The 27,250-nt window shown below is 44.4% G+C and overlaps 1 protein-coding gene across 5 annotated transcripts in view; it reads right to left on the bottom strand.

Moving 5' to 3' along the window:
• Positions 1–27,250, bottom strand: part of KDM5C (lysine demethylase 5C) — a 187,140-nt gene that overhangs the window by 114,608 nt on the left and 45,282 nt on the right. For all 5 annotated transcript variants that reach the window (XM_030194032.1, XM_030194031.1, XM_030194034.1 and 2 more), the window contains 2 exons: positions 363–521; positions 43–162 (listed from right to left, as the gene is read on the bottom strand). In XM_030194032.1, coding sequence (XP_030049892.1) covers positions 43–162; positions 363–521 — 279 coding nt within the window. The remainder of the gene's footprint in view (positions 1–42; positions 163–362; positions 522–27,250) is intronic.

The raw sequence follows: 27,250 nt of genomic DNA, 5'->3' as shown, positions 1-27,250 counted from the left end.
TCTCACACAATGCACTCACAGATGTATGGTATAATGACCTACGTGCACTGGCATGTTGAAGTAATCTGCTTTGAAGGTGTCAGCCATTTCGCCAAAGCTTTGCAGCGTGTATTCTCTCGTGGCCTGTTCAAAGCCGAATGCCTCGGGGGGTCTACGGCACTCCTGTGGTGTAACAGAAAAAAAAGGAGTGAACTAACCAACCATCCATCACTAATCAAAGCAACCCTTTCTTTGGCAGCTAGTATTAGAGAAAGGAGGGACACAGATTTCTGCATTCTGTGCTGCATGCTCTCTCCTACCTGTATCCTTTTTTTTCTCTCCCCCAAAATTTGACACTACACACGTTACTGGAAGCTGCTTACCGCCATCACACACTTGGGACACCTCCAGATGCCCTTAGGGATTTCAGGCAGAGGAGGCAGGAGGCAGAAGATGTGGTAATTGTCATCACAACCATCACACAGTAACAGCTTATCATCCTCATCCCCTCGGGCACATATGCGACATATGTAGGAGTCCACCTAAGGGAGACATTGCACACGATTTATCAAACGGATGGGGGGGAGGAAGGGAAGGGAAAGTGCAAAGCTTCTACAAGAAGGAGAAATTAGGGCTTACCTGCTAATTTCCTTTTCTTTAGTCCCTCCAGACCAGACGCTTGGGTTTACACACTCCTACCAGCAGATGGAGACTGGGAACCACTGACTTCAGAGTAAACCTATAACTGCAGTCCCCAGCTAGTGAGAATTTCCATACCAAAACAGAACTGGTAGCTTAACTACTAAAACATGTTACCCTTATCTATTGAATTTATATTTTTTTATATCCCTACAAGCATAGAGCCAACTTTTCAAAATGATTCGGGGTGCTCAACTCGGTACAAACTACTAAGTCCATAAAAAGGAAATTAAAGTATGGTGGCCTGTAAACACAACTGTCCAGGCTGTCTTTAAATGTAGAGCAGGTGGCACAAACACACAGAGGACTTGTGGGTAAAAAATGCTAGGGAATAGCACTGCAAGTCCCACTAGCCTCTCTCTCTTACTCCCCAAATCCTTGCCCCAGTTTACCACTCTCCTTCCAGGCCACCCTGGCTATCTATACAATCCACATGCTCTCCCTCCCAGCCAGTCCTCAATAGTCCCTCTTCCCCACCTAACCTGTGCACACCATACATTGTTTCTTCTCTCAGACCATCCCAACTTCTTTTTGAACCCCTCCCCCTCTCATCTTAGATTAAGTATTTGGCTTCGGGATCTGAGTTAGCAGTGCCTTCTGCAAAAATGGAAGTTGGAACCTCATTTGGTAGTGGCAGCTTTGGCACAATGCCCTCCTTTATTAGTGGTGACTCCAACACAATACCCCTTTTTCTCTCTCCTTTTACCAAACACCCCCTTCTTTCTCAATACTCTGCCCAGAACCATTAATCCCCCACTCTCCTCTTTCCCAAGCCTAAATGATATGGAAGGATATGGGACTTACTACTATAGTGGCACACCACTATAGCAGTAACCCCATCATTCATGGTGCACTACACAGTCACACAGGTCACACCCCCCAAAAGCTAGACTGAGCTGAGTCAGACGTTGAGCAGAAGAGCTATGCTGAGAGAATGAAAAGCCAGGGCTTAGCAGCCGAGATGAGGGAAATCAAACCAAGAAACGCATAGCTGGAGGGCAGTGTACCCCTTACTCCTTTCCAAACTCCACCCATCTCTCCTTTAACCTCTTCCTGCTGCTGCCATATTATTTCTTTGGGCTGATACAGCATAATGGAATGACTTATTTTTGTGAATAAAAAAAGAGAAAATATACTCTCTATTCCCCTTTCAATCTGAGACTATCAAAGGTCTCTGCATTACAGAGCTGCCAAAGAGAAGCAATTTTAAACATTTTTCAGATCATAGCATCAAATACTGGCACAATTTACTGCTGCTCCCCCATGTCCTTCCTGTTAAACACATTCATTCTGATGACTACAGGGCTGGAGAAGGGAAAAATACAGCTTCTGCCTACCCTTGACCCAGCTAGCACAAAACTCTTTACTAAAAACTTAAAACAATTTTCCAACCTGTGTTAACAATTTAACTTCAGTACTCTGTCTCTACTTATTCTTGGTTTTCTCTCTGCCTTTACGTTCCTTCTTTAAAGGATTCTCTTTCAGTCTTCCATAGTTCTCAAGGTGTTTATCTGTATATAATCTCTCTACAGCTGCTCTCATCTTTCTTCTAATCTCTCACCCCTGCCACTTCTCACCCTTTTTCACCTTCATTTTCTATCATGATCCCCCTTTCTCACCTTCATGTTCCATCATGATCCTCTCCTTTCCCTCAGCCTCTTTTCATTGTAACATAACATAGTAAATGATGGCAGACAAAGACCTGTAAGGTCCCCATCCAGTATGCCCAACAAGATAAACATTTTACATGGTATGTGATACTTATATGTATACCCGAGTTTGATTAGTCCTTGCCTTTCTCAGGGCACAGACCACAGAAGTCTGCCCTTTTCACAGTCCCACACAGCTATTCTCCATATTTTCTAAGCTTTCCTCTTTTGCCTACAGCTTGTGTACCCTTGCCTGCTCCTTTTCCTGTCTCCAAGATCATCTCACTCTCCCAGCAACCTTCCCCCACATAGCCCATGTCCCCTCTTGAGTTTCTCTCACCCTCAGACTTTTCTACTCCTCTCCCACAGCATCACTATCAGTCCGTCACCATGAGGCAGCCTTTCTTCCCTTTACAGCTCCTTTCTGCTAGCACTTCAGACTAGAATTCTCTTCCACCCAGTAAACCTTTTAATTCCCTTCACCCATTTCTAGCCCACTATATTCCTCTCTCAGTAGTTGGTCTTTAACTGCTATAAGTGTTAACTTTGCCTTAGAGAGTTGCACGGGAACAGAAATCCTACCCATCCCCGCCCGTCCCTGCTGGAATCTTACCCATCCCCACCCATCCCCGCAAAAATTAAAACCATCCCAACCCGTCCCCGCAAGAATTTAACCCATCCCCGTAAGAATTTAATAGTACATAAAAGAAAGTTCCAGTCAGCTCCCTTTCTGGATTTGAGCCACAGCACTGTAGGCAAGGAAGGAATAGAAGTTGGAACTTGGAACACTCTGGTGCGCACATGTAAGATTTGTCTCTGATTCACTGGCAGTGTGTGCTGAGGATGAGTCCATTCACGCCACATGCACGCGCCAGTAGGTCAGGTGACATCTGATTCTCGTGCCTGTGTCAGAGCTGAGGTCTGTGCACCAGCCTGGGAGCAAAGAGGATTAACAGTAATATAGTAAGTGACAGCAAATAGACCTGAACGGTCCATCCACTCTGCCCAATAGTCACACTCATGATCAATTCATCATTAAATCAACGAGTGTGATATTATATACTTGATTATGGTCTTTCTTTCGTGTTTCTGGAACAAAGACCACAGGAGTCTATCTGGCCCCATCCTTATGTTCCAACTGCTGGAGTTGCCATCGAAGCCCACTCCAGCCTATTCATGTTCTCATTTGTGGGACACAGACTGTAAAAGTCTGTCCAGCACTGTCCTCATGTTCCAGCCACTGAAGTTGCTGTCTAAGCCCTTTCCATCCCATCCTACACCAGATTGCCATGTATGAGACACAGACCATACAAGTCTGCCAGGTATCAGCTCTAGTTCATCACAGCCAGAGTCGCCATCTAAGTGTCACTTGACATATCCACACACACATGCAGCCATTTAAGGTTAGCTTTTATATAACTTCCATTTTCTAATTAGAGATCCTCTGTGTTCATCCCACGCCTTTTTGAATTCCGTCATCATTTGTGACTCTACCACCTCCTTAATGGAAGACTTTCCACATTTATGCTGTTAAAGCAAGGAAGAAGAGGAGGAAGAGACAACACTCAAATAAATTGGTATTCGGTAGATGAGAGGCTGGTGCAGGTGCAGCTTACACTTCCACGGGAAGCCCACAGAACTGGTTCCATCCCCGCGGGAACCCCGCAGGAACTGCCTCCGTCCCCGCGGGAACCCCGCAGAACTGCCTCCGTCCCCGCAGGAACCCCGCAGGAACTGCCTCCGTCCCCGCGGGAACCCCGCAGGAACTGCCTCCGTCCCCGCAGGAACCCCGCAGAACTGCTTCCATCCCTGCGGGAACCCCGCAGGAACTGCCTCCGTCCCCGCGGGAACCCCGCAGAAGTGCTTCCATCCCCGCGGGAACCCCACAGGAACTGCCTCCGTCCCTGCGGGTTCCGCGGGATTCCCGCGGGGACGGAAGCCGTGCAGCTCTCTACTTTGCCTACACATGTAAAATTGTCACAGCAATAAAAAAAAGTTCTCTTCCTTTTCTCAAGTGTCTCTTCTGCACTTCCATTCCCCACTTGCAACTACCATGCTACAGCAATTCCCTCCTCCCCTAGCAGTTAATTAGATACAGTCAACCAACAGGAATCAAGGGGAGGCAGAAGCAGTAACTAAGATACAGAAGTGCTCCCTTACTGTGTTTTACTGTAGCTCTGCAGCATGATCTTGCTGCCTCAGATCTACAAACTTGCAGGAAAAAATATTGGCTTAGAGCTGGTGCCTAGTAACAGCACTAATCCTCCCCACCACCATTGTACCTCCAAATCTCTGCCATCACTGTTTACTTAGCCTACCATCACCTATGCTAAACCTCCACTGAATTAGGGTGTGTTCTGGAGGGACTAAAGGAAAGAAAATTAGTAGGTAAACCCTAATTTCTGCTTCCTTAGCAAACTTTCAGACTGATCCAGACACTTGGGACCTACCAAAGCAATATCCCCTAAGGGAGGGACCCTGTGAAGTCCCTCAAACAAGGTGCCCAGAAGCCTGTGACCTGATATGCCTGAACACCCACCCCCAAAGTGATCTACAGATAAATAAGACTGCTCTTGGCCCAATAGGTCATCTGACCTCTTCAGGAACAAGCTTTCAGTACTTCTGGCATCAGGAACCCCTAGAGAATGTAGGCTGAAGCGATGGCATCTAATCCACCCAGCACTCAAAGTTTTTGAAGCCATTTCTCCCTTGCTTCTGATAGCCAAAGAGGTCAAAACTCTTCCACACTTCTGATAAAGTTTCATAATGCTTAGGGTTACCATATGGCCGTTTTACCTGGATATGACCTCTTTTGAGGACATGGCCAGGTGTCCGGGTGGGTTTTGCTAGCATTTGTGGACGAACAAGCAGGCTGCTGGGCGGACGGGCCTCAACGTGTCCTACCCTCCTCTCTACTCCTTACCTTAGTGTGGTGCCCTGGTGGTCTAGTGACCTCTTTGGGGCAGGAAAGAGCCCCCTCTTTCCTGCCCAGCGTGTATGCAGACTGTCTTGCTCTCAGCACCACTTCAAAATGGCTACCAAGAGTTCAAGCGGCGGCCTTGCGAGACTTCCGCTCCTCCGCAGTTCTCCATTCACTGTAAGGCCTGCCTCAAGGAACTCCTCCCAGGCAGCATAGGGGAGTAGGCAAAGGCACAATCCAATCCAATTGGAGAGCAGTGGGAGGGGGGGGAGGGACCCAGGCTACAGGGGCCAATAGCCAATAGCTGTGTAACCCTAGTAGCGCTCTAGAAATGTTAAGTAGTAGTAGTAAATGGGACTAAACTGGCACACCCACACAATTCAAGAAGCAGGGCTGCACAGAAATCACCTACTTCTGCTGGGAGACTAAGAAATACTGACAATGTCGGGGTTACACACCTCCTTATTTAGTGTCATTAGTCAGTAGTTCTCAGTCTCCCTCTGCTGGTAGGCATGCATATACCCCACTCATCGGGAATGGTCAGGAACAGACGATAAGGAATTCTCACTTTAGCTCTGTCTCTGCAGTGCGGTATTGAGAATAATGAATGTGGATAAATTAATAAGCCTGATTTAAGCTTACTTTTTTTCTTTTTAAAATTTTATTTTATGGAAAAACAACAAAATTGAGCAGTACCTGAAAAAACATAGCTCTAACCATACTATCATGTCAAACATTGCCAAGGTTATACCATCACTCTTTGAAACTAAGCAAGAGAAGCCAGACACTGAAAAAGGTGCTCAACTCCCCCCCCCCCCCCCCCCCCCCCCCAAAAAAAAAAAAATGTCCCCCTGTCACCACACCCAAGCCGGCATAAAGCAGATACAGTGGGATATAATATGGAGACGGTCCAGGGTATGATACCACATATAGACCATTTTATACCCATTTTCCACCATACTGCTAGCCACAGACACCTTCAGTAATTGAGTACAAATCTTCTCCCACTCCCGCTATATTCTTCCTCCAACTCTGAGAATGGAACGAAGGTACCCTTCCAAATATACTGAAATACCCTGCAATGTAACAAAACGAAAAAAAAAAAAAGTGGCCAGCAGCTCAATTGAAAGAGCTATAAACAGGTACAACAATTTATGCAGCAGCATCTTCTTAATAGCGTGAACTCTACCCAGTCAAGAAATATTTAAATGGGCACATTTGTCCAATCAGCCCACAAGGACTTCAGCAGGAATGGATAGGTAAGCTCGTATAGTGACCCCCCAGGCAGTCATAAGATGAACTCAAAATATTTTAGGGTCTTTGAAGTCCAACAAAAGAGATAATGAGCTCGCACCCATGAAACTGCTGCAAGGATCACAAATTCAAACTTTCTGATTTAGCCAAGTTAATTTTAAAACTGGAAACACGGCCATATGTCTCCAGAACATCCATAACCCCGGGAAGAGAGTCCCGTGGGGAACTTAAAGGAGCACATCAGCAAAAAAGCAATAGCCTGGTCACCACCCCTCCACTCAAAATTCCCTGAATATCATTTTACTATAATCATAGAGGCAAGGGTCTCCATGGCCAATGCAATTAAGAGGGGAGATAGAGCACAGCCTTGTCTTGTACCCCTAGCTATTCAAAACTGTCCCTATGTTCCATTGATTTGCAGGCCAGTTAAAGGCTTAGTGTAAATAGTTTGGACCCATAAGAGGAACAGCCCTGTAACACCTAAACAAGAAAGAGCACAGAGCAAAAAGGGCCAGGATCGTAGCTGCCCCCCCCCCCCCCCTCCTGTGAGGTATGAACATGCAGCACAATCCGATTATTATCAAAGGTTTGATGACCCAGGATAAATCCAGTCTGATCATCCTGGACAAGCTTTAGGCATATACACCTGTAAGCAAGTCACCAAAATCTTAGTAAAGATCTTATAGTCGATGCCCAGCAAGGATATAGGTCAGTACAAACTACATCGAGTGGGATCCTTGCCCGGATTAAGGATTAAAGTTACGCCCGCCAGCCTCCAGGAGTGAGGAAACTTGTCTCCATCCCGCAAACTATTAAACATGCGAGTTAAGGGTTTAACCATAAGTCATTTAAAGCACTTATAAAAGTGGTTAGTGAATCAATTGAGGCCCAGCGCTTTACCAAGGGGCAGAGACTTCAGTGCCTGCAAAGTATCATCTTCGCTAACAGGGGCCAATAATGCATCGGCCTCCATGAAAGTCACACCAGTCAGAGCCACCCAATCAAGATAATCAGCAATGGCAGTCTCCTCGAGCACAGACTCTGGTGTATATAACGTCCTATAAAATTGAGTAAAAAATCTCACTAATAAGCAGAGAGTCCCTATGCAACACCCCCCCTGAATCATAAATCACAGGAATATGGTTTCTAAATTTACACTGTTTCAATCGTGGGCCAATAACCTTCCCGTCCGATTGTCCATTTCAAAGTATTCCTGTTGCACAAAGACTGCATTTGTTCTGCAATCTCTGCAAGTTCCAAGTCTCAAAGGCCACCCCGAATAGTTTCCAACTGGGCAAGAAGCTTGCGGGATCCAAATAGGCACAGGCTGTTGATCTAGGAGAGTCAACTGTTGCTGCAATGAGTCACGATTTTGTTCTCGCTTATGCCTATATACCCCCCCAAAGCAATAACTGCTTTCAACCCCTACCAACAGCTACATGGGTAAATATCAGACTGCTCCATTCAACTCAATATATTTCCGCTTGAAATATCATTTCCGACACCGGTATCCCACCCAAATCTTCCTCGGTGAAGACCGAAGCAAAGAATTCATTCAATCTCTCCGCTACGTCTTTGTCTTCCTTGATCACCCCTTTTACCCCTCAGTCATCCAGCGGCCCCAACCGATTCTTTTGCCAGCTTCCTGCTTTTAATATACCGAAAAAAAAATTTTACTATGTTTTTTTTGCCTCTAATGCTATCTTTTTTTCGTAATCCCTCTTGGCCTTCTTTATCTGCGCCTTGCATTTGCTTTGACACTCCTTATGCTGCTTCTTGTTATTTTCAGACGATTCCTTCTTCCATTTTCTGAAGGCATTTCTTTTAGCCCTAATAGCTTCCTTCACCTCACTTTTCAACCAGGCCGGCTGTCTTTTGGAGTTACGTCTTTCTTTTCTAATTAGTGGAATATGTTTGGCCTGGGCCTCCAGGATGGTATTTTTGAACAGCGTCCATGCCGGTTGTACAGTTTTTACCCTCTCAGTTGTCCCCCTAAGTTTTTTTTCCACCGTCCTTCTCATTTTATCATAGTCTCCTTTTTTAAAGTTAAACGCTAATGTATTTGACTTCCTGTATATTGTTACTTCAAGGTTGATATTAAAACTGATCATATTATGATCACTGTTATCAAGCGGCCCCAGTACCATAACATCCCTCACCAGATCATGCGCGCCACTAAGGAGAGAGTCCAGAATTTTTCCTTCTTTTGTCAGCTCCTGCACCAGCTGCTCCATAAAGCTGTCCTTGATTTCATCAAGAAATTGTACCTCTCTAGCGTGTCCCGATGTTACATTTACCCAGTCTATATTTGGATAATTGAAGTCACCCATTATTATCACATTGCCCATTTTGTTTGCGTCTCCGATTTCTTTTATCATTTCTGCGTCTACCTGCTCATCCTGGTGAGGTTGTAACTCAATTTGCTCTTGACTACTTAGTGCAAGTATTCCAGGAACTGCACTACCCAAGCAGTCGCCTGGTCACTTTCCTGAAAAGACTTTGCTCAAATGAGCCAAACATTCAAAAAAGTATGCACCAAGATACCTTTATTACAATCACACCTCGGATCAAGTCCTCGAAGCCTTTACCAGCCTGAAACGGACAGCACAAAATACTGAAAATGCTGTCCTAACATGGTGAAGCAAAGGAATTTATGTCCCTGCCAAAATGGAATAAGGCAGGCCTCCGTGAGATCTAAGGACATCAAAAACTCCCCCTTTCTGACTGCCAGTAACTGATAGCAAGGTGTCCTTACGAAAACTGTCAACTCTGAGGACCTTGTTTACCTGCTTTAAATCTAAGAAGGGGCAAAATGTACCCTCCTTTTTGGGTACCGAGTAAATAGCATACTTTCCTGAGCCCTGCTCCCCCTGAGGAATAGAAACCACAACCCTCGGTCATATGAGAGGTTTCCCTGACCATTTTAGCCTGGAGCAACAGGGAGACTTCCAGGAAACCATCTGGCAGAGGCCAAGTGAACTCCAGAGTGTAACCGTCACATATAACTTCTAGGACTCACTAGTCTGAAATGGGTCCACTTCCAATAAAACCTCCTTTAATCAGCCTCCTCTCTCTATATCTTTATTGTGCCTTCCCTGAGGTCTTCTGCCCTCTTTGAAAATATTTGTTCTGCTGTGCCCCATTAGATCTTTCTGACCTGTAACGCATAGCCTCTAAAACCACCTCTAGCCTACAAGCCTCTACCTATGCTTTTCAGCTTATCCTCTTACATACATAAGTATTGCCGTAATGGGACAGACCAAAGGTCCATCAAGCCCAGCATCCTGTTTCCAACGGTGTTCAATCCAGGTCACAAATACCTGGCAAGATCCCAAAAAAGTACAAAACATTTTATACTGCTTATCCCAGAAATAGTGGATTTTCCCCAAGTCCAATTTAATAATGGTCTATGGACTTTTCCCATAGGAAGCCGTCCAAACCTTTTTTTAAACTCTGCTAAGCTAACCGCCTTTACCACATTCTCTGGCAACTAATTCCAGAGTTTAATTACACGTTGAGTGATGAAATATTTTCTCTGATTCATTTTTTTTTTTACTACTCTATAGCATCATCGCATGCCCCCTACTATTTTTGGAAAGTGTAAACAGATGCTTCACATCTACCCATTCACCTCCACTCATTATTTTATAGACCTCTATCATATCTCCCCTCAGTCGCCTTTTCTCCAAGCTGAAGAGCCCTAGCCGCTTTAGCCTTTCCTCATAGGGAAGTCGTCCCATCCGCTTTATCATTTTTGTCACCCTTCTCTGAACCTTTTCTAATTCCACTGTATCTTTTTTGAGATGTGGCGACCAGAATTGAACACAATATTCGAGGTGCGGTCGCACCATGGAGCAATACAAGGGCATAACATCATCCTCATTTTTGTTTCCATTCCTCTCCTAATAATACTTAATATTCTATTTGCTTTCTTAGCCGCAGCAGCACACTGAGCGAAAGGTTTCAATGACACCTAGATCCCTTTTTTGGCCAGTGACTCCTAACGTGGAACCTTGCATGACGTAGCTATAATTCGGGTTACTCTTTCCCACATGCATCACTTTGCACTTGCTCACATTAAACGTCATCTGCCATTTAGATTCCCAGTATCATAAGGTCCCTCTTGTAATTTTTCACAATCCTCTCGCGATTTAATTATTTTGAATAACTTCTAAGGGTGGGACCTTGGACTCTCCAGAAATTAGATCTTACCTGCTAATTTCCTTTCCCCGAGTCTCTCCAAATCAGTCCAGACAAATGGATTACACTCTCCTGCCAGCAGGTGAAGAATTTGAACTACCAAGCTATGACATCACCCTATAAAAGGGATATGCAGCCCAGACCTAACTAGTTTTCTCCTGTCAAACCAAGATGAAATGTAGAAAACCCCACAGAATCTAGAAGCAAGAAATCAAATTAATCCAGCACCACAGAAATTAACATTTTCTCTTCTCCTTGTACCTATTCCATCTGACCTTCCAGGGACGGACCTCAGATGAGAAATTTGTGCCCTCCAATATAAAAGAATCCTTTCTGCATGGGTGGGTTCTAGACTGGTTTGGAGGGACTCAAAGAAATAAAATTGGTTGGTAATTTCTCCTTCCTCATCATCCCTCCAAATTAGTCCACACAAAACAGAAGTACCAAAGCAGTACTCAACGAGGGCAGGATGCAGCTAGACCAGGCGACAGGACTCTACTGCAAACTCCATGTCCTGGCAGAACTGTACGTTCAAGCATTAGTGCTGTATAAAGAATGTAAGGTCAACCAAATGCCCCATGGAGGAAATCAACACATGCTTCACCCAAGGCTGTACCAGTGCATCCATTCCTAGGGAGTCTTCTCCCTGAAGTGGCTGTAGAATCTGTGTACTTGCACACAGTCTGGATGCCATGAGGTCCAGACCCAGAAGGCCCCACTGTGTGGAAATGAAGCAAAAAGCAGTCTTGACAGTTGCCATTCCCCGGGTCCAGAGACACTCTGCTAAGAAAATCCACTTGAGAGTTCAGTGAGCCTGTTATGTGAGACGCTGAAATCATCGGAATGTTAAATTCAGTACACAAAAAAAAAAAAAAATATGCCGCCTCTCCTGGGCTAGAGATACACTCTTTGTTCCTCCTCGTCTGTAGATGTAACACACAGCTGTGACATTGTCCAAAAGCACAAATACCGGCCTCCCGCGAAGAAGAGGTACAAAGACTAGTAGAGCTTTCTGGACAGCTCGAAGTTCCAATCTGTTGATGGACCAGGAAGCCTCCACTCTCGACCAGCAGCCCTATGAAGAGTATCGTAGGTGAGAACACACTAACAGGGAGTTTGTAAGGGCAGCCCTGCCCAAGTGTGCGCAGGGAGAAGCCACCAAGTCAGACTCCGTCTGGATTGAGTCGTCCATGGCACCAGCTGCTCATAAGTCCCCGAGACTGGAGACCACCGGTTCAACAGGGACAACTGTAGGGGCTGCATGTGGAACTTCGCCCAAGTAGAACATCCAAAGTTGCCGCCATAGAACCGAGAACCTGAGCTTAATCCCATGGCTGTGGGCAGGGAAGAGAGAGAAGCTTGAGAATTTGCTGTTTGAGCTTGAGCCGACAATGCTGAAAATCTTCCCCAACTGGGTAGTGAAGCACACTCCCAGACACTCCAGAGTCTGAGTGGAGATGAGATTATTCTTGCTGTAATTCATCAACCAACCCAGTGCAGAAAGAAGAGACAGGACCATCTGTGCACTGCGAAGGCTCTCTTGATAAGAAGGCACCCGAAATAGCCAACTGTACAGGTAAGGATATACCTGGATCCCTTGCCGGTGAAGAAAGGCTGCCACCACCACCATAACTTTTGAAAATGAGCGAGGTGCAGTGGCGAAGCCAAAAAGCATGGCCTTGAACTGAAAATGATCTCCAGAATCGCAAACCAGAGAAATTTCCTTTGAGGAGGTCCAATGAGGTGAGAATCTCGCCTGGCTGGACCAAGGCTATGAGCAAATGAAGAGTCTCCATGATGAACTGCAGCACTCTGAGAAACCTGTTCACTCCTCTGAGATACAGAGCCGAAAAGAACTTTCTTTGGAATGACAACAGATTGAATATTGACCCGTGCCCCTCTCTACCAGGGGAATGGGCTGAATGGCCCCCAGTCACCTTAAACAGGCTAAGGTAGTTAGCAATGCTCAACTCTATGCAGAGCTGCTGCAAGGGGACAGTATGAAAAGATTTGCGAGTGGCTTTGAAAATTCTAGCTTGTAGCCATGAAGAATGATACCGAGGACCCATTGGTCTGCAGTAATGGTGGTTCACTTCTTGTGAAAGCAGGAAAGACGCCCACCTATGTCTACGTACAAGGAGTGAACCCCCCCCATCACTGTGAGGGCTGCGAAGAGGGAGAGGATCTTGAGGAACAAGAAAAGGGCTTCTTGCCTCACCAAAAGGATGAATCTGAAGGAAAACAAGGTTTTTGAGCAAGAAGCACTAGCCTTCCCTGGTCTATACCTCCGCGTTTCTCAAAAAAGATAGCCACATAGAGATGAGGCTTATGATTGTCCTCAGGTAGCTGCTGGACCTTGCAATCTCCCAGGTCATTAAAAATCTTCACCAAATCCGCACCAAAGAGTAGTTTCCCCCGAAAGGACAACATCGCCAGAGGAGATTTGGATGCCACATCAATAGTCAATCGCAGCCAAAATGGCCAAGGTCATACCTCTACAAAAGAAGAAACTGCTGCCCGAGAATTTAAATGCAGCTAGTTGAAAGGCGAGCTTCAAAGAAGCCTCAAGCTGCGGTCATGCATATCCTTTAATGCAGTGCCACCTTCAACAGGGATAGTGGTACATTTAGTAACCACTATAAGGGCATTCACCTTAGGCAAAGCAAACTGCTCTAAATCAGATGGTAGAAGGAGATATAATTTGGACATAGCGCGAGCCACCCAGAGGTTAGAATCAGGGGTCTCCCACTGAGCTGCAATAAGCTCCTGCATAGCCTCATGAATATGGAAAGATACAGGAGGACTCCTGGTATCTGATATAATAGATGAAAGCATGACCAGAAAACCGAGAAGCAAGGGAAGAAATGTTTAAAGACTCCATAGATTTTGTGATCAAGAGAGGCAACTCCGCTCTCAAAAACAGCCTAGCTATACTAGGATCACCCCAATCTGCCTCTAAAATGTCCAAGTCAGGGCCATCAGCAGAACTAGGACAGTCAGATTAGAGAGAGAAAACCTCCGAGTCCTGAGGAGGAACATTCTCCAAATCCTGTGAAAAGGAAAGTTTTCATTTCTTAGGAAGCTGCTCCTCAAAAGCAACGTGAGGGGAATAAAAGAGAGGAAGCTTGAGCCAACTTTAATAAAATAATAAAAAAACAAATTCAGGTGAAAACAGCAGGGCACAAACTTCGACCCTCGCAAAACCAACATCCCAGGACACAGTAGCAGGCGAGGAACCCGCTGACAAAATGGGATGCCATAGCCTTGCGGAGCACAGAAGCCGTTGGTGCAGAGCCCACCAAAACCGCTATCGGAGTAGAGCCAGACTGAACTCCCGGAGACGGAGTACTAACGGCCAAAGTAAGCAAAAGCAGCATGTCCATAGAAGTAAAGCAAAACATGCAGGAACTGGTAGCCGAGAGCTTACCCCCCACAGCACGCAAAGACTTAACAAGCTCAAAGAATAATAAATATACACACAGAAAACAGCCAGTCTCTCATGACCTCCAAGGCAATGAAGCCCCATAATCTTCCCACAGCACAAGCATTCTCAAAAAGAATTGCAGTGGGTCTATCTTTAAAATAAAAACAAACAAACAAAAAAAAGAGGCAGGAGAAAAAGAGAAGGGAAGACTGAGATAAAGAGGTACAAGGTGGCAACAGGGGAGCAAGGAGGGACGTAGACCACTAGATTTACACCTGAGGCAAAGGATATTCTCAACCTCAAACTCAACTGAACCTGCAAGTAGGAGAGAAGACCACACAGAAATCACCATAGTGCATAGGAGCTGTTATCCCGCCCGCTGGAGATAGAGAATACTGGCTTGGTTGCTAAGTGTTTATATGGCACAACTCAGAGTTTTCTATATCCACCTGCTGGCGGATGGTCACAACCCATTTTTGTCTAGACTGATTCTTGAGACATAATGGAATTTTTTTATATTGTGAACAGTTTCTTTGCACTTGATTTTAAGCTTTACTGTACACCGATACGTTTTGAAAGTACACCAGAGGTGAAAAACTTAGTGCACTTACCGTAAAACTGAGATCTGATGATATACAGTATAAGTGGCAGTATCTGCTTTAATAAGGACATCAAATTGTTCCAGATTAGCAATAAGGAAGATGTGCAGCATTTAATGCCACCTTTCACTTCCCAACATCCCTCTGCAACCTGCGATTGCTGCCCCAACAGTATAAGAATGTCCTCAATGGAAGAGGGTAACCAGTGGCAATGGCAGATTACAGCAACAAACCTCTTTGGAAGAAAACTCCACCATAACAACCACCGACAAATGTTGACCGAGCCAATTGGGCTGGACATCTACACAGGCAACTGGGCCATTATCAGAGGGCTCAAGCTTGTGTTAAACTGATAACTTTTAATTTCTCATTTCACTGCTATGAGTTAAAGAGAAGCGAGGACCCTTGTCCTTATAACGTTGAGGAGGAATCAGATGGTGGTCTTAGGGTCCAAAGCAATCCAGGGGAGTCAAAGTGACAAGCCCACTTCTTTCTATGATGGACTTTAGATAAGTGGGCAATGGCGAGCTACACTGATCTGGTGGGTTCTTTGTCGGGGGGGGGGGGGGAAGAGGGGGTTCTGGGTAGGTTTCAAGAAATAAGAATAGGCTGAGAGGGACTGAGGGGAGGTGTTCAGATGTGGTTTGAGAAGGGTGTGGGGTGAGGGAAGCAGAGAGTTAGGGAAAATTTATAACATGCTATGCTGGGGTTTATAAGCAGAATACATAAAATAGATTTCTCGTGACTATTCAAAACGTTATAGTTATATTAAAAATGCGGGGATCTCCACTCTCCTCAGAAACAAAACTTCTATTTTAAATACAAGGAGAGGCTACGTATGGGAGTGAGTTTTGTACAGGAAACCCAATTTTTGCCTGCTCTTGAGCATCTGTTCCACCACAGAAACTAATCTCCACGTTTACTTAGCATCTAGCAAACTGAAAAAGAAGACAGTGTGGGGATCCTTCTATCTAGGCTCAACAATTTTTACTGATGACACATCAAAGGAAACAATTCCAACAATATGAGTATACAGAGCTTCCAATATCAAAATGTACATAAGGTAATACCACACAGACCGTCTTCAAGCTTTTAACAGTTTTATCCTCACTCCCACCCAATCCACTATTCCAGTTTAAATCATCTTTTACTGACAACCAGAACACCAAAGAAACAAAAGAAAACCAAACAGTTCGATAGGTATCATCAACAATGTGAATGGTAAAGTTAACCCCATCTAATCCCCCCCCAAATCCCCAATCCCCCCCCCCCCCCCCAGGAACATTCAACAATAAATGCATTATAACTGAAGAGGGAAAGAGTAACTCTTCCAACTCTCCTCTCCCACAGAAAAAAACCGAACATTCACAGCAGCACCCCACCTAGCAGAATCAACCCAAACCCCTCCCCCACCCACCCCCTCCATGAGAATAAAATAAAGAGGCAGAGCAAAACGAGGGAAAACAATAGCACCACCTTGAGTGTCACATAGGTAAGAGGAGCAGGCTGCGGGTTCGAGAAGAGTGATGTTTTACAAAAGGTCTATTTCCAGCACAGCTCAGGTTCGCCTGCACCTGTCGCTCGTGCTATACACTAGTATCATCCGACTGACTGGGTCACAACTGCCTCTGGGTGAGTCTCCCGCTCTCAAATTATACCCAGTGATTTCTAGGTTACCGGACCACACTCACAGTGGTCCCCAGAAAGCACTCACAGACCCAACACACTAAAACAACAGGATTCTTTATCAGTCCAGACAAACAGGCCGAAACAATTATGTTTATACTCTTAAAAAATATTGAACAGTGGAACAAAATAGTGCAATTGGCAAACAGTAACAGGTAACTGAAAAATGGATCAATTATAACACTAACTAAACATCTATATACTGTCTAAACAGTACCTGGGAAGGTCAGAACATACAGCTGTTCACAGAACTTCAGCAAAGACATCTCTCTCCTCCTGGGCTGAAACTGAATCAACAGCCAGCATCTGCTGGTGCTGGATAATTTCAAAACTCCAGGCCAATCAGAGCCCAGAACAGTCAAGTTCCAAATAAAAACTGGTTACATCACTGCAAGGTACTTCCTATTATCTGTGTGGTAGCTAAGAAACAGGGGTCCTCTGTAACAGCTTTAAGAACATGCACCACCTGCTAGTCAAACTAGAGAAATACACTTCAGAATCAATTAAGGCAGGAAAATATCCAATGCATTTTACAGGCTTAAAAACACACAGTCTCTTCACACATGCCTTATAGAGAAAGTAGCAACGCCCATTCGAAAGGGAACCACTACAGGTTCTCTACCCCAATAAAAAGCTGGAGGGTGCAAAATTAGGATGCAGAAGGAAGAGAGTCATTATAAATGAGATGCCAACATCCCTGAATGGTTGGGCATGTCCAAAGCGTGCGAGATGTGTCCTCCACCATCCCACAGGCACTACAATGAAGTGACTGGATACATCTGGCATGGAATGCCTGCCTCAGCGAAAAATAAGCTCTTGAGAGTCCAAAACAGGCATTCCCTATACCAAGCACTGTAGACTATATGTGGGATGAGGGACAACATTTTAAATAAAGCTTCATCGTCCAAAAGTTGACCCAATTCCAAATTCCATCTTGCCACGATGGGTGCATAAGATTTTTTATGCATCAGCACCGTGAGGGATTTATGAAAGTAATACACTGACATACGAGTCACCTGAGAGGAGGTAAAAAAGGATTGCAATTGAGCGACCATATTCAAAACACACTCAGTGCGTAGAAGCTGAGACACATAGTGGGTGACTTGTAAATATGCATAGAAATTTCCTGGGTGTGAAGACAACACACCAACAATACAGTCATAAGATTTGAGGGTGCCTGCCTCACTCAGAAGATCCGCAACACACAAATAACCCTGCCGACCCCATCCCTGAAAAACTGAAGAATAAATTCAGGACTAAAATCCAAATTCCCCTCCAAGGGTAGAAAGTCAGTGTTGGTGGGCGTCCTAGGACTCCTAAGCCAGTATCTGTGTAAGGACTGCCAGGCAGCCTGCATAGATTTAAGTAGAACATTATTCCAGAAGTTCAAAGACAAGGTTGTCTCTGGTGCATATAAAAGATAGTGAAGATGTAGCGGATAAAAAAGCGCGGTCTCCAATACCCAATCTCTTAGATGCCGAAGGACACACGCTACATTATACTGGTGGAGATTGGGGATCCCCGATCCACCCACATAGCAAATCCATGTGTACCTTCAGTTTCCGCCCTCTCCACATAAACCCAATCAATGCTCAGTTCACGGCCTAAAATCTCATTTCAGAACCCAAAGAGGGAGCAGCTGAAATACATACAGTCAGCAAGAAAACAAGGACATTCAATACAGGGAGAGACAGGGACAGGGAGTTCAAGATCGCCAGTTGTTGCCTAGTAGAGTGCAGTAACACCTTAACTGAATATAACTCCATGGGATCAGCCGGGAGCTGGATATCCAAATATGTAAACGGAACTGTAGCCCAAGACAAAGGAAAAGGACCCATTCAGTCCCTACGTATCGTTGGGGTTGTTGGTAATGCCTCCGATTTATCCATGTTTAGCCAAAAGCCTGTAAACTCCTCATACTCCTGAAAATCTCCAGTAATATCAGGAGAGACCTGGAGGGGGAGGCCAGATGTACAAAAACATCAGCAGCAAAAACCAAAATCTTAAAAACCTCTGTACCCACCCACACACCCCTGATCTCAGGGTTAGCTAAAACCTCCTGTATCAAGGGATTGAGGGTCAAGACAAACAGCAATGGGGAGAGTGGACAGCCCTGTCTAGTACCCCTGCCAATACAAAAAGGGAGTGGAGGTGTAGCCATTAACCAATACCGACGCTTTAGGTGCATGGTAGAGTGCACACACTGCATCAAAGAAACTACTTTGGATGCCATATCTCTTCAGTACTTTGAACATAAGGCCATGCCACTCTATCAAAGGCTTTTTGCATGTCAAAACTAATAAGAAGCACTGGCTCTTGACGTGTGCGAACTGCCTCCAAAGAGGCCAAAATCTGTCTAAGTTTTTACTGCATGATGATCACGCACAAATCCAACTTGCAGGGAGGCAATAAGGGAAGGGAGTTCCCTAGCCAACCTATTGGCCAGCACTGTGGCCAACAGCTTAGCCTCAAAACAGAGAGGTGAAATAGGCTGATATGAGGCAGGCAGGGTAGGGTCCTTAAGGGGCTTAGGAAGAACTATAATGTAAGCCAAAGTCAGGGAGTCAGATTATCATTTAGATACAATAAACATGGCTGCGAGAAGGCTGAACAATATACGAAGCCAAGAGTTTATAAAATTCCGCTCTATAGCCATCCGGGCCTGGCATCTTAAACCAGGAGCTGTGATTTATGACCCAGGCAATCTCGTCTTTCCCAACAGGGCAGTTAAGAGATGCAGCTTGAGATTGTGTTCAGAGTAGCCAAGTCAATATTAGAGAAATATGTTATCTGGGTCCAAACCCCGGTCTGAGTCCCCTCCATATAAGGTCCGATAGTAGCATGTAAAATCAATGCCCTGAGTATCATGGATTATATGCCCCAAGTCCCACATAACATCAACATTTTAGACAAGGCCACCGGGGGTCTCGCCAAACGTGCCAACTGCCTCCTGCTCTTGTCCCCGTATTTATACTAATTGATACTAAGTACATAAGTGTTGCCATACTGGGACAGACCGAAGGTCCATCAAGCCCAGTATCCTGTTTCCAACAGTGGCCAATCCAGGTCACAAGTACCTGGCAAGATCCCAAAACAGTACAATTAATTTTATGCTGCTTATCCCAGAAATAAGCAGTGGATTTTTCCCAAGTCCATTTTAATAATGGCTTATGGATCTTTTCTTTTAGGAAGCTAGTCAAACCTTTTATATACCCCACTAAGCTAAATGCTTTTACCACATTCTCTGGTAACGAATTCCAGAGTTTAATTACACATTGAGTGAAGAAATATTTTCTCTAATTCGCTTTAAATGTACTACTTTCTAGCTTAATTGCGTGCCCCCTAGTCCTAGTATTTTTGTAAAGTTTAAACAAGTGATTCACTTCTACCTGGTTCCACTCCACTCAGTATTTTATATATCATATCTCCCCTCAACTATCTTTTCTCCAAGCTGAAGAGCCCAAGCCATTTCAGCCTTTCCTCATAGGAAAGTCATCCCATCTCCTTTATCATTTTCATTGCACTTTTCTGTACTTTTTCTAATTCCACTATATCTTTTTTGAGACGTGGCGACCAGAATTGCACACAGTATTCAAGGTGCGGACGCATCATGGAGCAATACAAAGGCATTATAACATCCTCGTTTTTATTTTCCATTCCTTTCCTAATAATACCTAACATTCTATTTGCTTTCTTTGCTGCCGCAGCACACTGAACAGAGGGTTTCAAAGTATCGTCAACAATGACTCATAGACCTTTTTCCTGGTCAGCGACTCCTAACATGGAACCTTGCATCACGTAGCTTTAGTTCAGATTCCATTTTCTCCACATGCATCACTTTGTACATGCTCACATTAAACATCATCTGTCAATTGGATGCCCAGTCTCCCAGACTCATAAGGTCATCTTGCAATTTTTCACAATCCTCTTGTGATTTAACAACTTTTAATAACTTTGTGTCAGCAAATTTAATTACCTCAATAGTTATTCCCATATCTAGATCATTTATAAATATGTTAAAAAGCAGCAGTCCCAACACAGACCCCTATCATCTACCCTTCTCCAGTGAAAATAATGACCATTTAACACTATTCTCTGTTTTCTATCCTTTAGCCAGTTTTTAATCCACAGTACTATCTCCTATCCCATGACTTTCCAATTTCTTCTAGAGTCTTTCATGAAGTACTTTGTCAAATGCCTTTTGAAAATCCAGGTACACAATAGACAGGCTCACCTCTATCCACATGTTCGTTCATCCCTTCAAAGAAATGTAGTAGATTGGCGAGGCAAAATCTCCCTTCGCTAAATCCATGTTAGCTTTGTCTTATTAATCCATGCTTTTGAATATGCTCTGTAATTTTGTTCTTTATAACAGTCTCCACCAGTTTGCCCAGCACTGATGTCAGGCTCACCGGTCTGTAATTTCCCGGATCACCTCTGGAACCCTTTTTAAAAATTGGCGTTATATTGGCCACCCTCCAATCTTCCGGTACCATGCTTGATTTTAAAGATAAATTACATATTACTAACAATAGTTATGCAAGTTCATTTTTCAATTCTATCAATACTCTGGGATGTATACCATATGGACCTGGTGATTTGCTACTCTTCAATTTGTCAAATTGCCCCATTACATCTTCCAGGTTTACAGAGATTTGATTTAGTTTCTCTAACTCGTCAGCATTGAATACCATTTCTGGCACCGGTATCTCTCCTACATCTTCCTCAGTGAAGACCAAAGCAGCAACTCTCACCAGAAAAGTGGTAAGGCATATTTAAGGTTGTATATATAATCCAGCAACTGAGTTCAGCAGCAACTCTCACCAGAGAAGTGGTATGGCGTATTTAAGGTTTTATATATATAGATTCCAGCAACTGAGCTCACCAGCAACCACCAGAGAAGTGGTATGTACCACGTAAAGTTTTGTATATATATATAGTAGCATCGAAGCATCTGGTTATTTTTTAATTGTTCCACGAATTGTAAAGGAATGAATACACTTCCCACTGAATAAAAGAACGTAACATGGGAGGGGCCTGGTCCGGTCCGGAGGGACTAAAGGAAAGCAAATTAGCAGGTAAGATCTAATTTCTCCTTCCTTAGCGTCCCTACGGACCGGACCAGGATTGGACTGATGGGAAGTACCAAAGCAGTAATCTGAAGGGAGGAACCCTATGAAAAATGCAGAGAAATATTCATGCTGCATAGGCCACCTGGCGACAACTAACATGTAGTGTGTCCCAATGAGCAAAAGAATGAAGCTAGGATCAGGTTGCCCCCTTACCAATGTGCACCGAGAGCACCAAAAATCGCTGTAGTAAGAATAGAGCCCGCTTCTGAAGTTGTGGAATATGTTGTAATACGCTGTGGGACTGCCCTCTCAGACAGAAGAGAAATAGAAGTTCTCATTTCCTTAATCCGTCGAGATATAGCGGGTTAGAAACCATCCAACTCTTACGCCTACTGGCTAGGACAAAACCAATAAGAAAAAACCGATTGGGAAAGGTGAAAACTCGAAACTACAGCTGACCGAAAAGAAGTTACCAACTGTAGAAGTACTCCACACATAGACCTACTTGCTGCAATGGCTACTAGGAAACACTGCTTGAAGAGGAAACCTTTATAGAAAAAGTTATGGCTACTAGAAAACAGTGGTTTAAGAGAAAGACCTTAAAGAAATAAACAATGGCTACTAGAAAACAGAGCTTTAAAAGGAAAACCTTGAAGGACACTAGAAGAAAAACAGCCCAAAAAGAGAACCTACGAGAGCTGAAAGAATAAGATTGTAAGTTGAAGAGGATTTCGGCCTGTCAGGCGAAGGAGACTAAGAACTTTAAATGAGAACTTCCAAAAAGACGAGGCCGTATCGGACCTCAGAAACAGGAAAAAACTGCAATCCGCAGGAGAAGAGAAAAGAGAGTAATCCTATATGAAAAACCAACAAAAAATGAACCGCCGCATAGAAAGAACTACTGAAGCCAAAACCTATGACCAAATAAAGCCTGGTATGGAAGAAAGATGGAATTTTTTTTTTTTTTTTTTTTTTTAAATAGTGAGTTGACGGAAGAAACGCATATAGAAGGTTGAAAGACCCCTGCTAAACGATAGCGTCTATCCCTGTCTCCGTCAAGACTGTTGCTGAACGGAATAAGCAAGAAATGTTCGTGAGCCTGAAGGTCAAAAGACATAGACCTGAAGTGTCGGCGTGAGAAAGTAAGGCTGAAAAGATGAGAGTCCGTTCACCTGCAGGGTGAGACAACTAACAAAAAATTACTTGTAACGTTTCGACTGCCGCCACAGGGGCGGCTGAAAAGACAGTTAAGCGAATGTCCACCCCTCACTGACTACAAACGTAAGAGTATACTCTTAGATCCTCCTTGGCGGATGACATAACCAATTGCCATGGCAAAGCCCAACATAGCTCTCCCCGCCTTGCTTGTCAGTAGGGAAACAAAATTCACTCGAAGGTAAACGAATTGCTGTGGTCTCCCAGAAAAAAATATACACAAACAAGCTTCTGCCAAAAAATGTACTGCACAAAGCATCCCTATAAGGGAACTAAGGTTCTTGTGATAACTAGAAGATACTTTAAAAAATGCGATTGATGGCCCTGAGATTCCAAATAGGATGAAAGAAAAATTCCTTCTTGGGAACTAGAAAGTAAAATTGTACTCTGCAGAATACAGCGAGGAAATGACCAAAGGCCCAAGGTCCCCAAGAAAAAATATAAACTGGGATGCTTGCAGAGGAGAAGAAAGACTCTGCGTCAATCTGACCAAACAATGAGAGAAAATTAGAGATATCTGATGAGAGATCAAATGAGAGATCAAATAAGAGGCCTGGCTATATTCACCACCCAGAGACTGAAAGAAATGCACCACCCGGTGCGTGACCTGAGAACTCTGCTGATAAGACTTTCTCCAATTAACCAGTCTTCTAGGTAAGGATGAAACGAGGATCCCTTGTTCCATGAGCGGCGCTGCTACTACGACCATAAGTTAGGAGAAAGTGTGCGTAGCTGCCGCGAGACCGAATCGTAAAGCGCAAGAACCTGCCGAATAGGAATATGTAAATAAGCCTCTGGCATATCCAAGGTCATTAAATACTCCCCTCGCCGAACTGTCACTATGACTGACCGAGGAGTCTCCATACAAAAAGATGTGGCCCTGAGAGCACGATGAACATCCTTTTAGATCTAAAATAGACCGGAAGGGAGAGTACTGCTGAAAGAGGAGAGGAAGGGTGACCAAGGACCCCACTGAAATAGGACTCCGTACCCCAGCTCCATCTCTGTGACATGTCATGGCTGGTTTAACTTTAAATATAGGTGTCCACCAGCTATGGAAGCACGCTCTTTTTTTTTTTTGAGTAGGTTCAACCATTTGCTCAGAATGGACACCTGATTCACCGACCTTTAATTTCCTGGATCTCCCCAATCCTCGTACCATGGACATGCCTCCTCCGTCACTAAGATGTACCAAACCCACACCCATTAGATATGAATGCTGGGTTTGATGGACTTTTGGTCCTTCCCGGTATGGCAATACTTATATACCTATGCCCATTAGACATGAATGCTGGGCTTGATGGCCTTTTGGTCTTTCACAGTACAACAATACTTATGTACCTAAGGCATAAAAGCACAGGAAGTGAGAGAGTTCCCTTCCAATTGAAAGGCGGCTGTGGAATGAGGGTGCATAGAATGAAAATGGAAAAAGAACAGACTTGCAAAATACTTTTAAGGGAAAAGGTGAATTTGAGCCACCGCCACTTGGAGAAAGCGGTGGAGACAAGACTGTATATGAATTCAAGAAAGCTTAAGACAAGAACATAAGATCTCTAAGGAAGAGGAAGATAGTAGATGGTATGTATAGGCATACTGGACCAAACCAGAAAGTTTACAATCTGCCAATGCTGAACTGATAGCGTAGAGAAAAACACCATTAGATGGTTTGAGAACCTTCCACTATCTTTAAGTGGGAAATATGCAAAATGAAAGGGTGACCTCATTCTCTAAGTGGTCAGCTGTCCTGTAATTACCAGAAGAAAGCTAAAATGAAATATGAGAGGCTTCAAGACAGTTGGAAAAGAAGGGAAGCCATGACCAAGCATGCCTGCAGTTGAGTGATTGGGAGCTTGATAGACAGGGCTGTCCCTCAGAGAATATGAGAGAGCTTATATATTCATATGGCATCTAAAACAAGCTACTCTATGCCTATAGAGAAAATTTCTTAAATTCTTAAAAAACACTGTATAATACTACCGCCATTGAGAGAAATTCTTAAAAGGAACAAACTGTGTATACATAAATTAAAATCATGACCTTGTCAAGACTGAAATTACAACCGTGCAGAATCAACATAGTCTCAAGGCAGAAAAAGAATAAGAAATATGGTAGAACCGCAACACTGGGAAACCACAAAGATAATCCTGGATTATAGAGCAAACAGCCTCAAACCATTTGTGCAAATGGTGTGCATAAATGCCCAAGTACACAAGCCTTCCACGTACCACCTAGACTGCATAGTATAGTGTTTTTTGGCTTTTCTCTCCTGGATAATTGATGTTATTGGAAAATCATGCCTTCAACCCCCTAGTTCCCCTGAAAGAATGATATTCGTCTATTCTCATTTCTATAATTCATTGTAGATTCAAATTATGGAGCGCCACAAATACTACAGAGCACTGCGTTCTGAAGGAGCAGGCTGCAATATAGAAAAAACTGAGGCGGGAGTGTAACCCGGTTCAACTGCCCCACAGTGCTTCTCTGAAAACTGCAGCTGAGAGAAAAAAATGGCGGCCTTCCGCACCAAAATTAAAAGTATGCGGGAAGCGCAAAGGAGAAAATAATGGAGGGCAGAGTGGCAATTTTCCACGGCAAAATTAAAAGTATGCGGGGAGCGCGAAGGAGAAAATAATGGAGGGCAGGGTGGTGAGCAGGGTATTACAAACAGATGCGACGAACCGGGCAACTAAGAAACATGAAATTGCTGATGGCGCCCGAAGAAGAGATCCCAAAAAGACGTCTACCCCCGCAGAAAAAACTTGGAGCCGAAAACTAGTAGACTCCAGCGGTGACAAAAACCTGCTGCAGCCTCTCCTGCATAATGGAGCTCTTTTTTTTTTTTTTTTTTTTTTTGAAGAGCTGAAATAGAGAAAGAAAATTGCTGACGAGTAATAGAACAACACAGAGCTGCCTGCTCGTTAGAAGCCTGGGGATTTTTTTTTTTTAAACAGCTTGCTCGTTAAAATGCTGGGGGGGGGGGGGGGGGGGACTTCCGGTTGGGCTATGGAGGAGTGAGGAGGGGAAGTGTCGCTGCTCCGGAGCACCCGAGGAATAGGCAAAATATTCAGCACCTAAACCCAGCCAAACAGCACTACGCTAAGCGTAAACGATCCTGTATTCGAAAGGAAGTGGTGAGGAGACTGAGTGAGGGTGGATGGCAATGAAATCGGCACGAAAGGAGAACCGCGAAAAAGGGTGGGTTGTGGAATCCAAAATGGCGGAGAAAAATTTGCCGCCGTCCCCCACACCGAGTTCGCTATGGACTGCAGAAATAATCACAGAAGTGAAAGCGGCTGTGGAACATGCTATGGACACCAAGCTGCAAAAAATCATCGATAAATTAGATGGCATGGAGGAGAGGCACGTGTCCATGATGGCGGATATACAAGCGGCGCAGCAGCAGCTCGGGACGGTGGAAGACGAGCTACAGAAAATATCTACAGAACACCCAAAGTTGTCTCGACGGGTGCAGGAACTAGAAGAAAAAATCGACGACCTGGAGAACCGATCGAGGCGGAACAATCTGCGCCTGGTCGGTCTCCCAGAGGCCTTGCCTGACAAAGATCTGCAGAATTTCTTGGAAACTTGGATCCCGCAAGCAGCAGCGCTCCCGGATATGGCTGGCAAATTTAAGGTGGAGCGAGCACATCGGCTGGGACAGCGGCCGGGAGGAGGAGATCGCCCCAGAACAGTTATCTTCAAAGCGCTTAACTATGCCCACAAAATGAAAAATTTTACAAGCGCTGCGTGGCGGGAACCACTTGCAGTACCAGAACCAAAAAATTTTATGTTTTCAAGACTATTCAGCAAAGGTATCGATTGCAAGAAAGGCTTTTGTACCACTCTGCTCGAAATTGTTTGAAATGAACTGCCGTTTTAGCCTTCTGTACCCGGCACGACTGAGAATTCAAGATGGAGGTAAAGGAGAAATTAGATCTTACCTGCTAATTTGCTTTCCTTTAGTCCCTCCGGACCGGACCAGGATTGGACTGATGGGTTGTGCTCGCCTACCAGCAGGTGGAGACTGAGAAAAAACTCTGACTCTAGAGAGCCAATAGGAGCCCTGGCCATGTGACCTTAGCCTCAGTATTTGAATAACAAAGCAGGAAAGAAAGAAAGACCTTCTGTGCCGTATGGAATCCTAGCAGCCACAAAGCACTTGGCAATGCCAAGTATCAGAGCTCACCAGCAACTCTCACCAGAGAAGTGGTATGGCCTGATATGTATTACAGCTCACCAGCAACTCTCACCAGAGAAGTGGTATGGCTCACTTGTACTATAGCTCACCAGCAACTCTCACCAGAGAAGCAATATGGCTCACATGTAAAATAGCTCACCAGCAACTCTCCCCAGAGAAGTGGTATGGCTCACGTATAATATAGCTCACCAGCAACTCTCCCCAGAGAAGTGGTATGGCTCACTTGTCTTATAGCTCACCAGCAACTCTCACCAGAGAAGTGGTATGGCCCACTTAAGATTTTATATATATTCCATCAACTGAGCTTACCAGCAACTCTCACCAGAAAAGTGGTAAATCATATTTAAGGTTTTAT

The sequence above is a fragment of the Microcaecilia unicolor genome, chromosome 2 (genome assembly GCF_901765095.1).
Source record: "Microcaecilia unicolor chromosome 2, aMicUni1.1, whole genome shotgun sequence".
Lineage (NCBI taxonomy): Eukaryota > Metazoa > Chordata > Amphibia > Gymnophiona > Siphonopidae > Microcaecilia > Microcaecilia unicolor.
Note: the sequence above shows the minus strand (reverse complement) of the source record. Positions and strands in the feature narration are given on the sequence as shown.